This window comes from Diplotaxodon limnothrissa, unplaced genomic scaffold (genome assembly GCF_057381915.1).
Source record: "Diplotaxodon limnothrissa isolate DT_005_m unplaced genomic scaffold, D_limnothrissa_male_GT1.1 unmapped_scaffold_4, whole genome shotgun sequence".
Taxonomy (NCBI): domain Eukaryota; kingdom Metazoa; phylum Chordata; class Actinopteri; order Cichliformes; family Cichlidae; genus Diplotaxodon; species Diplotaxodon limnothrissa.
The window spans coordinates 1,655,554-1,667,500 of record NW_028188558.1 but is presented as its reverse complement, the minus strand read 5'-3'; the positions used below and the strand labels follow the sequence as shown (position 1 = coordinate 1,667,500).

Sequence of the window (11,947 nt, the reverse complement as noted above, 5' to 3'; positions counted from 1 at the left end):
GTCCGCCAGAGCTTTTGTTATATTTTTACATGCTGTGGAGCCATTTGTGGGAGCATTTCAAGTTGCTATACATCAATACAACTGTTATAGCCCTAATTTTAATAATATGTGTGCATTAAGTCCATAGTAACTACATAAACTGCAAAAAAAACCTCTGCTCATCCATCTCTGTGTGTATCAGGATACATTTGGCTCATAATACACAGAAAAATCAGAGTTATTACCTGTAATAAATGTGAAAGATTCCTGCAGTGATAACCAGGCAGGACTGAAACACATCCAAGCTGTCACCACGGTAACAGCACCGCCCATCCACAGGTGAGGGGAGGAGCAAAAAGAGGGACTTTGACCATTTTATACTAAAAACACTCAACTAATGTTTCTAATATGAAACAAATAAGCCCACATTAATGTGAGCGTTTATTAAATAATAATAATGATGATTTCCTCCTGATCTCATTTCCACAGCAGAGAAAACTGTGGTGTATATTGAGGTGGAGGGTGTGGTCTGTGGCTCAGGTGTAGAGTGAGGGTGGGGTGCACCACAGCAGCATGCTGGGACTGCTGAGGGTGGAGGAGGGAGTGATGATGACATCAGAGCTGCAGCACAGAGACCAGTGAACACACAGTCTGTTCATCTTTGCATAGATACAATATACAGCACAATATTGAATGACAGACACGCTGTGGGAGCTTCCACAGATACACTGACGTCAGCATCCAGAGTCCTCCTGCTGCTCCCCCCTCAGAGCCCCGTGATCAGCACCAACACATTCAGTTAGATGACAGAGTCCAGCTGCAGCTAGAATCAGCTCCCCTCTGTGAACAACAGCACAGCGTCAGTGTTTCACACTCAGTGAAAGGAGGAAACAGCAGAAGAACACCATGTGTGCTACGTTTCCCAGGACACACTACAAACTGCACAAATACAGAGCAGCACGTGGAAGGACCTGGAGCTGCATTTACAGAGCTGCAGACAGCGTGATGTCCTGTATGGACAGGTGGAAGGAACCAAGTCCTCAGCTGGAACACTCGTGTTTGTCCACAGACAGGAAACACAGCAGGAAACTTCCTCACAGAAGTGCAGCTCATGGATAACACACTTCCTGTCAGTCAGAATGAGGCTGCAGCCAAACACAGAAAGGTGTTTTTGTCCAGATGAGCCCAGAGAAGAAACACGAGTGTTCACAGACATCAGAAGCTCAGAGAGGTGAAACATGAGGTTGGAGTCCTCGTCAGCATCCAGAAGAGCTGCTGTGAAACCCTGAGTACTCATGACAGACTCTGATGGCACAAACACATCATGATTCAAACAGAAAGACAAACATGGAGCTCCTGATCCTCCTGCATGAGAACAAGCTGACATGAGCGCTGTGTCTGAGAGTGTCTCCCTGTCACAGTGACAATAACACAGCTGCTGCTCACAGTCATTAAACTGACCTGAGGTCAGCTGTGCTCCTTACATATGAACCATGTGACCTCACATCAGTGCTGTGGATGACTGTAGTCATAGAAGAGTAGAGCTGTAGCAGGTGGTGTGAGGAGGAGGTGGTGTATTCTAGTTAACGCAGTACTGAAACACTCCAGCAGAGGGCGCTGTTAAGTCCTTATTGTAACACAGTTACTGTGTGCAGTTAGACTTCATACATAATCTGCACTTATTTCCATCAGACATGCTGTCAGTAAATGATTGGTTTCTATACATTTCTGTTGGATTATGTGTCCACAGGTGTTTGTACTTTGTGCCTTAATAAAATGACGGTAAAAGGCCCTGCCCATATCCTATCCATGTCTTATCATGCAATGACTCTGTGAATGGACTGGAGAGGGGTTGTGGTAGAGTCCTCCGTCAGGAATGAGATGTATGTGTCGACTTTTTATTCTCCCTTAAAAGTATTATGCCATAAATGCTGCACAGGGCAGCTCTGCTAACAGGTTATGGGCCCAGACAGCAGTAAAGAGGAGGTCCTGTAACTGCCAAAGGAAGGGCAGCGTTTCCTGAAACCGCAAGATACCGGCAGGTGTTAAAAGTTTGGCACGATTGAGTGAGTAAGCGATTTTGAGCATCATGAGCAGACGCACGGCAGAGTCGGGTAGTCGATATTCCTGTTTGCAGTTTGATGGAGATGAAAGGAAATATGAGATATGGGAAACAAAGTTCCTTGGTCATCTCAGACTACAAGGTTTGAAAGATGTCATCTTGAAGGCTGAGGGTGATGGAGAAGCCGAAGGTGAAGATGATGACAAAAATGCAGAAGCATATGCAGAGTTGATACACTTTCTAGATGACAAAAGTTTATCGTTAGTTATGAGAGATGCAGTTGATGACGGACGGAAAGCTCTAAGAATTTTGAGAGGTCATTATGCAGGAGTGGGCAAGCCACGGATTATAAGTCTGTACACCGAACTTACTTCTCTCACAAATGAAAGGAATGAAAGTGTGACGGACTATATTATCCGAGCAGAAGCAATTATCACAGCGTTAAAAAATGCGGGTGAGCAATTAACTGATGGACTTCTGATCGCAATGATAATGAAAGGACTACCAGAGACATTTAAACCCCTGATTGTGCACGTTACACAGAGCGAAGCAAAAATCACATTCTCAGAGTTTAAAGTAAAACTCAGAAGTTATGAAGAAACCGAGAGAATGCGTGCGGCTGTAACTGATGACAACGTAATGAGGACAAAAGTGCAATTAGACCAGGATTCTACTTCATGGCGAGCAGACGACCGAAGATCAAAGAATAATGAGATTGTGTCTTTTAAATGTGGACTAAAGGGACACACTGCAAGAACGTGCCGATCCAGAGTATGGTGCAGTTTTTGCCGGAGTAGTACACACAAAGATGCGACCTGTAGAAGGAAGCTGAGACGGGATGAAGCGAGAGGGGTTGTGGAGAAGGACTACGCGTTCAGGACGGGCTCCGAACCCCAGAGGGTCCCGGACGGCGGCCGGGAGATGCTGAACAATCAGCTACTGGTGGATACGGGAGCGACGTCACATATCTTTACGAAGCTCGAGAGTTTTAAGACGTTTGATGACACATTTCGACCCGAGGCTCATTGTGTAGAGTTGGCTGACAGAAGGCGGAGCAGAGGAGCTGCAAAGCGGCGAGGAGATGCTGAGATAAGTATGATTGACAGTAAAGGACGCAGTCACAAGGTAACATTGAAACAAGCACTCTACATTCCATCGTTTCCACAGGACATTTTGTCAGTAAAAGCAGCTACTAGTAACGGAGCCACTGTGGTTTTCAAACACGGGGACAGTTTTCTTAAACATGTTGATGGAACAAAATTCCCTATATATGAACACGAGAGACTGTTCTTTATAAACACTGTGCAAGAGTTTGAAGAGAAATGTAATGGATGTTTTGATATGCAAACGTGGCATGAAATCCTAGGGCACTGTAATTATGAGGATGTTCAAAATTTGCAAAATGTCGTCGATGGAATGGACATTAAGGGTAAAATCAACAAAAATATGCAATGTGAAGCCTGTATACAAGGGAAGTTTACTCAAACTAGGAACCGAGAACCCAATGAAAAGGCCAGGACAGCATTAGAGTTGGTACATACGGATTTAGCTGGTCCGATTACGCCAAACTCTAAAGAAGGGTTTAAGTATGTTTTGTCGTTTGTTGATGATTATTCAGGTGCAACATTTGTATATAATCTGAAAAGCAAAAGTGATACAACTCAAGCAACTGAAAGATTCATTGCAGAGGTGGCGTCATATGGGAAAATCAAGTGCTTTCGTTCTGATAATGGAACTGAATTTACAAGCAGACAGTTCAGAGATTTATTAAGTAGACACGGCATTAGGCAGGAAACTTCGGCGCCATATTCGCCTCATCAAAACGGAACAGCAGAGAGGAACTGGCGTACACTTTTTGACATGGCGAGATGCATGTTAGTTGAGAGCGAATTGCCAAAGTCTTTATGGCCATATGCAGTACAAACCGCGGGAGTGATTCGGAACCGGTGTTTTAATAAACGCACAGGTCAGACAGCGTATAAGATGTTAACTGGAAAAAGACCTGATCTTTCTAGAATGAAGAAATTCGGATCATTGTGCTATGCTTATAAACAAAATAGGGGAAAACTGGATCCAAGATGCGACAAAGGTGTTTTCTTGGGATATGACAAAAACAGTCCAGCATATTTGATCTATTTCCCAAAAACCGGGAAAGTTGAAAAGCACAGATTGATAAAAATACTAAATCCCGCGACAATGGATCAACAAACACAGAGTGATCAGATGTATGAAGATGAGGTTTATGAATCCAGAAAAGATGGTGAACCCAAACAGACGAAGGATGAGGATGTTCAGGATGGTAGTGAAAGCAGTCAAACTGAGTCTGAGGTTAAAACTGATGATAAAGTAGATGCTGGAGCTACACGTTATCCATCCAGAATCAGAAAGAGACCTGATTATTTGAGTGATTATATCACGGATGTGAAAGAGTGTGAAAATGAACAGATGCAAACCAGTGTTGATTATTGCTACAGATTGTTGTGTGAAATACCCACATCATTTAGCGAAGCTATTGTGTCAAGCAAGTCAAAAGAATGGGAAAGAGCGATGAATGAAGAAATTCAATCCCTTAAGGAGAATGACACATTTACTTTAACCACCTTACCAGAGGGAAAGAAAGCAGTGGGGGGTAAATGGGTTTATGCCGTTAAAAAGAACTCAGACGGATCAGACAGATATAAAGCTCGATTTGTGGCTAAAGGTTTTAGTCAAACGAAAGGAGTTGATTATGAGGAGACTTTTTCACCGACTGCTAACTTATCGAGTGTGAGAGTTTTGATGCAGAAAGTGGTTCAGGATGATATGTTGGTTCACCAGATGGATGTAAAAACCGCCTATTTACATGCACCAATAAATGAAGAAATATATATACAACAACCAGAAGGTTTTGAGATAGAATCAAGTGAGACTAATAAACTGGTGTACAGACTAAAGAAATCACTTTATGGGCTGAAGCAATCGGGTCGTAACTGGAATCAAACCTTACATGACTATTTAAGCAATTGTGGATTTAGACAAAATATTGCTGATCATTGTGTGTATTCAAAAGAGACTGAAAGTGAAAAAGTAATCATCATAGTGTGGGTGGATGATTTACTCATTGCAGCTAACAATGAAAATGTGCTTTCAGGCGTGAAAGAAATGCTCTCTTCTAAATTCCAAATGAAAGATCTGGGGAAGCTTAACCATTTTCTAGGAATAGATTTTCTTCAAGAAAAAGAATGTGTCACAATGTCACAGAAAGTATATATTGAGAACATTTTAAAGAGATTTAACATGCAAAACTGTAAGCCACGGTTAACACCCTGTGAACAGAAATGGACTCATTCTGATAAATTCGAGACATTACCAGATGTGAGGAGATATCGTGAAGCGGTAGGATGTCTTATCTATCTGAGCCATTGTACGCGACCTGATTTAAGCTATGTTGTCAGCAAACTGTCACAACATTTCAATGCGCCAACTGTTGATGATTGGACAGCAGTGAAACATGTTTTGAGGTATTTAAAAGGTAGTCGAGGGAGAGAACTGTGTTTTAGGAAATGTTCAAGTGGAAAACTGGGTCTACAAGCATACAGTGATGCAGATTGGGCATCCGATGTTTCTGATAGACGCAGTATGACAGGTTATTGTGTAAGCCTAAATGAAAATGGTCCTTTGATATCAGGGGTGGCTGTAGCTCAGGTGGCAGAGCAGGTCAGCCACTAATCAGAAGGTCGGTGGTTCGATCCCAGGCTGCACCCTGGCTGCATGCCAAATATCCTTGGGCAAGATACTAACCCCGTGTTTGCCTACTGGTGGTGGTCAGAGGGCCCGGTGGCGCCTGTGTCCGGCAGCCTCGCCTCTGTCAGTGCGCCCCAGGGCAGCTGTGGCTACAATGTAGCTTGCTATCGCCAGTGTGTGAATGTGTGTGTGAATGTGTGTGTGAATGGGTGAATGACTGAATGTAGTGTAAAGCGCTTTGGGGTCCTATGGACTAGAAAAGCGCTATACAAATGCAGGCCATTTACCATCATGGAAAACCAAAAAGCAGACAACTACAGCATTATCAACTTGTGAAGCCGAATACATGGCATTAGCAGCAACAATTCAGGAATGTATGTATAGGGTCGCAGATGCCAACAGACTTAATAAACTGATCCGTAAGGCCAGTAATGTTGTGGGGATGGAGCTGGACTCCCTCAAGGTGGTGTCGGAGAGGCGGATGCTGTCCAAGATAAAGACAATGTTGGATAACACCTCCCACCCACTCCATGACATGTTGGTCAGTCACAGGAGCTCGTTCAGTGAGAGACTGAGATTACCGAAAAGCACCACTGAACGACACAGGAAATCATTCCTGCCTGTGGCCATCTCCCTGTACAACGCATCCACTTAACACACTGTTTACTGCTACAACTACACATGTTTCTTTTCCAAATATTTATTTATAAGTGACTTATGTATGTATGTATGTATATATATGTATATATTGTACTATTCTTAGTTAGCGTATTGTCTGTCTTGTCTTAATGTTGGTTTAAAATGGAGCACTGTAACAAAAAATAATTTCCCCCAGGGATCAATAAAGTATTCTGATTCTGATTCTGATTCTGATTTGACTTATTTGATTCAAGATCTTGATGAGTTTGAGTATGAAATACCTATGATTTTGGAGGACAATCAGGGAACAATCGCTTTGTCAAAGAATCCAGTGAACAGACAAAGACGTAAACACATTGATGTGAAATATCATTTTATAAGGTCAGCTGTACATGAAAGAAAAGTGCTCATTGATTACTGTCCAACTGAGTCAATGGTAGCAGATATGATGACGAAACCAGTCTCAAAGTCTAAGTTAGACAAATTCTCTGGATTCGTGTTTGGAATATAAGATGTTTTTTTTGGAGGATTGTTTTTCCCCCCAACCTGTGTACAAGTGGGGGTGTTGGATTATGTGTCCACAGGTGTTTGTACTTTGTGCCTTAATAAAATGACGGTAAAAGGCCCCGCCCATATCCTATCCATGTCTTATCATGCAATGACTCTGTGAATGGACTGGAGAGGGGTTGTGGTAGAGTCCTCCGTCAGGAATGAGATGTATGTGTCGACTTTTTATTCTCCCTTAAAAGTATTATGCCATAAATGCTGCACAGGGCAGCTCTGCTAACAATTTCTAAACACAAAACCTCTTCACACTTCTAACATGCACATTTACACAACTAAATGGCAGTATTGATGAAAAGAAACACATTCAACAAATCCATTTAAACCTTAAAACAAACAAAAGGAAGCATCTCTATGGACAAACAAACCCCTCCACTTGGTTTGACCTGCTGATGTCATGTGTGACATCAGCAGGACTTTAAAATGAGGAAATGCCGGGCGGGCGTTTCCCCACACCTGACCCTCATGAAGACTGAAAAGACAAACAAAGTAAGAACAAATGACTTAATCTGTAACATAATAAAATGTAAAGAAACATGTAACTGAGTATTCAGCTTCATTTGCAGAATGTTTGATTTGCCAGCAACTGAATGCTTCCACACACAAACCCGGCATAGTGAGTGAAGCAATGTTACTTAACAAATAGCAAATCATAGCAAATACATAGAAACAGAATAATGTGTTTAATATGCAAAAGAAGAAGAAGAAGTAAACAGATATGGGACAAATGGAGACCATTGCAGCTCATCCACCAGTGGGGTAAAAAGAGCAACCAAGAAAGTGGCAGCCTGCACGGCCACAGATGTGCTGCAGGAGCTAGAAGCTCTACCCATGGAGAAACTCCTGGAGAACCTTGCTAAGCCTAACAGGGGACAGGTACTTCTGCCCAACCTGGCAGCCACAAAGTGAACTCATTTAGGTAAAGATAACCACATGCACCTAACCAGCCTGCACCAGCCTGACATTTCTTCCTCCTAAGTAAAAACCAATGGATGGATTGAACTTAGAGTCTCAGCTCAGTTTTCTATTTTGACCACCTACACCCCAAGATACTCTTTTAAAAAGTGTTGTTTTCAGATCCCTTTGAAGTTCATAAAGGGCCTGTTCATTTTCATTCAGATGTTTTATTACATAAATGTTACTGTTTTCTTTTGATTTATGCTCCCACTACACTGCACCTCTACAAACAACAATGCCACGGACTGTCAGCTGCTTTTACATGCTGTGAACATGAGTAGGTTTGATCAGAGTTTCAATTATCAAAGAAAAGACAAACTGAGCAAAAAGAAGGAAAAAAAGACCAACTTCTTCCCAACTGACAAGAAAAATACTCGTCATGTTTTCATAATAAAGGATCAGGCTCCCCATTTATGACAGCTTGGACCAATAATGTCTGTTACACTGATGCTACTGTAGAGACAGGGTCAACATCTCTATTTAAATATAATTAATATACAAAACACAATAAAAGTTATACATGAATTATTCATTATTTTTACTATTGATAAAATTCATGTATACTAATCAAAGTTATACATGAGTAACGACATTATTAATAATGATTAATAATAATAATTCTAATGCCAACATGATGACTGCTCATAGCTCCTGCTTTGAAATACTGAACTTAAACATTGACCTGATGAAAGATCACAATTCACAGTGGCCCACTGTCAGAATCATTCTGAATATAAACTCATCGAGTTAATCTGAACCTTTCTCAAATGTGCTGTGAATAAATGCTGCTGCAAGCCACTGTGGGAAAGCTGTGTTATTATCATGGAAACATCTGTGACACATTCACAGAGGACGAGGACACAAAGGGACGACACGCAGAGGCTGTGTTAAAGTCAAAAATCCAAATCTTTAGTCCTAAACAGGCAGTGGTTACAAACAGGAAGACGAGCAGTCCATTAAACAGTCTACAGGGTCAAACATACAGAGAATTCAAACAGCTATTAAAAACAAATAACTGGACACTGAAAAACTTCAGTGATGTGTGAGGCACCAAAGGGAAGCAGCTGAGTATATTCAATGAATTCTCTTCAAATACAAAGACAGAAACTCCTACAGGCAGCATGCAAACTGAGCAGGATACACAAAGATCAGAGATTACAAAATAAATCAGAAAAGGATTTCAAACTTACTGAGAGCAAGGCCTCTGTTACAAATCTGTCTAATAGAAAAACATGCTGTACAGATACAATACGCTCAGTGTTCATGGTCATTTAAAAACTGGCTCTACCTGAACCACTTCAATATTTTATGAAGTCACTGAGTCGACGATTTCTACAGTTTGTTTCCTTCATTGCAGTTAGAGTGCGGCTGGTAAGGATGAAAACACACACAGAGCGTAAATTGTCTTTGTTAGTAACAAACGTCAGCAAAGAAAAGACAAAACACACAAACACTCTCATGATATTCATGAATCATCAGAAAGCATCCAAACATTCTGCTCGTGGACTTTTACAGTCTTATTTGCACTCGCTCATCTTCATAATCATCCTGATCAATACATGACAGGGGAGGCTTTGAGGTAGGCGGGGCTCTCTGCTGATGTCAGCATGAAAGGCAGGACCAGCGTCTGCCACATGTTGGTGAAACATCACAGTACACTGGCGTGGTTTCCTTTCCAGATGTTGGACGTTTGACACTTCAACGTTGAGGCCAACAAGAAGACACAGTTTTGGGTCGGGTTGCTGCAGGGTTTCTAACTGAGCAAAAGCAGAAGCACACAGACCAACAGGGATCAGATGCTGAGTGTTAGAGGAACATCTGTGCTGATCACTGAATGCTGCTGTGGTCTCTTGTTGAAGTTGGCTGGTGGGACAGTCTAATAGTGATATCCTGCCCATCGGAGGAACACTTTTAAAAACACATGCAATACTTTGTTTGTATTACAGTCACAGTTTACGTTATTTTTGTCCTTTAAAAGTGTTGCTGTACTATAAAGTCCTATAATTTGAGGCTAAAATGGCTCAGAGAGTCTCTCTCTCAGAGGATCTCCTTTGAAAGTGGAGACGGCTTTATCCGCTGATCCACGTCACTTTACCTGGATGTTTTCTTTGAAGCTGGATGAAGACTCCTCTCCCTCACTCCTGCTGCAGCTGTGTGGTCCAGTTGGCCTCTGAGGTCACAGTCAACATCTGTAGCAGAAGAGGGGAAATAAAAGTCCAGGTTACCAAAACTGGGAGCTTTTCCAAAATAGAGCGTAACTGGACTTTTTCAGCCTTACAGGCAGATAGTCGTCTGAAGCTGCAGCTTTTTCTTTTTAGCTTTTTCCAATCTCTGCTCTCGGCTTTCTTTGAGAACATGTCTGCTTTCTTGGCATGGGTCTGTCTGCTGTTGGTGAAGAGACTAAATCCACATACTCGCTACTAAGACCTCCTCAAGTAGTCTCAACCAGATTACAGTTTAAGAGTAAATGTCTCCTGAGAGTTTCACCTTGGGGAGATGCTGTCTTGCTAACATGCAATCATGAGCATTAATCTATGAGGTGAAAAAGTCATTTTAAAAGCTCCAGCCACAAGTTTTATTTCATCTGTGTTTTGGTCAGAGTCCCATCAGACCTCCAGAATGGTGTCAGAGTGTTTTCTATCCACGTGATGAGCACAGGCCTCAGGTCCAGACCTCCACGGGCACCATAGCCTCTTTGGAGCTAATAGGTGCAAGAAGGTTTTGTTGGGATAGGAACTGAAGAGGAAACTGACGAGGAAGGCAAGGATCTTCTTCAGCTCCTCCGAGCCGGGACCTCTTTGTGTAGGCCAGCATTGGCCAGGTAGCCCTCCAGCATCGCTGGATGGCCGACAGTGGAAAACCTGGAGGAGTAGGAGAGAAACAGCAGCTTGGAGCATGTCTTTATACTGTTTAGTTTTTAGAGCCACAGACTTTCTTTTAATGTCATTGTTCAGGATCTATGACTGATTATGTATTTATTGTATTCCTCCATGACTGTGTGACAGCAAGTGGAAAAAACCAGCTTCACCTTTGTTGATATGCTTGTAATTTTAATATTGATTAAATTGCCCATGAAATAATAGAAAGCTCATATATGAAAATGTATTTTAAGAAGTAAAATGTTAATCTGAGTACAAAGGAGTACACTCACCTTCTGGTAGATGGAGGTGTAGCGAGCGCTGGTGAACATCCAGGCCTCCTCGTAGAACTGATCACTGATTGGATCCAAAACATCGATGGAGGATCTGTGTAAGCGCTGAGGATCGTCCTGATGGACAGAACAGAAGGAGAGTGAGACAAGTGAAGATATACTAAACAACACTGTGACATGAACTGAGCCACACACAGTTTGATTCACAGGTGATTGACACATTATTTGACCACGAGCAATCTTTTCTGGTTTGACGCCGTCTTTGTAGCCAGAAACCAGCTCTCTCCTCGGCTTCCTCCACTACACGCTTCCCCCACGCCAGTCTCCTCCGTCACTATAAAGGGGAGAGTCATGAGCGCCATCACCCTCACCTGTGCCGTCCAACGTCCCGCCACCAGCCTCCACTGCAGCAGGCCAGAGACCACACCCCTGCCACAATAAGTAAAAGTATATCCTTGCTGTACCCTTAATGCTAAATATGCTAAATTAACCGCTGCCTTTGCCCCTTTGGGATTATTCTTATGTCACTGGGATGTTGACCTTTGACCTTCACATTAGAGAGATGGGCAGACATAATTAGTGTATGAATTTTAAAGTAACAGGTAATAAAGAGAGTGTAGCAAATGTAGTCAGGTTTATTACTCTGTATCACACATGAGTGCCCGAGGGAGGCGGGGCTAACTGGGGAGACACAGGAAACAGAGAGACAGGGCTGACTCGACATGAAACGATGAAACGTGGGACACGGGAACAGAAACTAAACACAGGCTGAAATGAACACTGAGGGAGGGAGAACTAAGATTACTGAGAGCCTGATAAATAAGAAGAACAAAAACCAAGAAAAACAAGAGTCAAAGAAAACCAAAAACACA

At 42.3% G+C, this 11,947-nt stretch overlaps 1 protein-coding gene across 1 annotated transcript; it reads right to left on the bottom strand.

Moving 5' to 3' along the window:
• Positions 1–9,899: 9,899 nt before the first annotated feature.
• LOC146606861 (phospholipase D1-like) lies at positions 9,900–11,297 on the bottom strand. Its single transcript, XM_085349248.1, has 3 exons — positions 11,076–11,297; positions 10,537–10,785; positions 9,900–10,113 (listed from the first exon to the last, which is right to left on the bottom strand). The coding sequence occupies exons 1-3, from the start codon at positions 11,295–11,297 to the stop codon at positions 10,060–10,062; spliced, it is 525 nt and encodes a 174-aa protein (XP_085205374.1). The 3' UTR covers positions 9,900–10,059.
• Between the last annotated feature and the right edge of the window lie 650 nt (positions 11,298–11,947).

What these genes read in the sequence shown, in the direction of transcription:
- LOC146606861 (XM_085349248.1), bottom strand. Translation starts at nt 11,297, where the DNA reads ATGTGTCAATCACCTGTGAATCAAACTGTGTGTGGCTCAGTTCATGTC. An exon ending in ACACCTCCATCTACCAGAAG is followed by an intron (nt 10,786 to 11,075) that starts GTGAGTGTACTC and finishes CTACTCCTCCAG; the next exon opens with GTTTTCCACTGTCGGCCATC. An exon ending in ACTCTGACACCATTCTGGAG is followed by an intron (nt 10,114 to 10,536) that starts GTCTGATGGGAC and finishes CTTCTGCTACAG; the next exon opens with ATGTTGACTGTGACCTCAGA.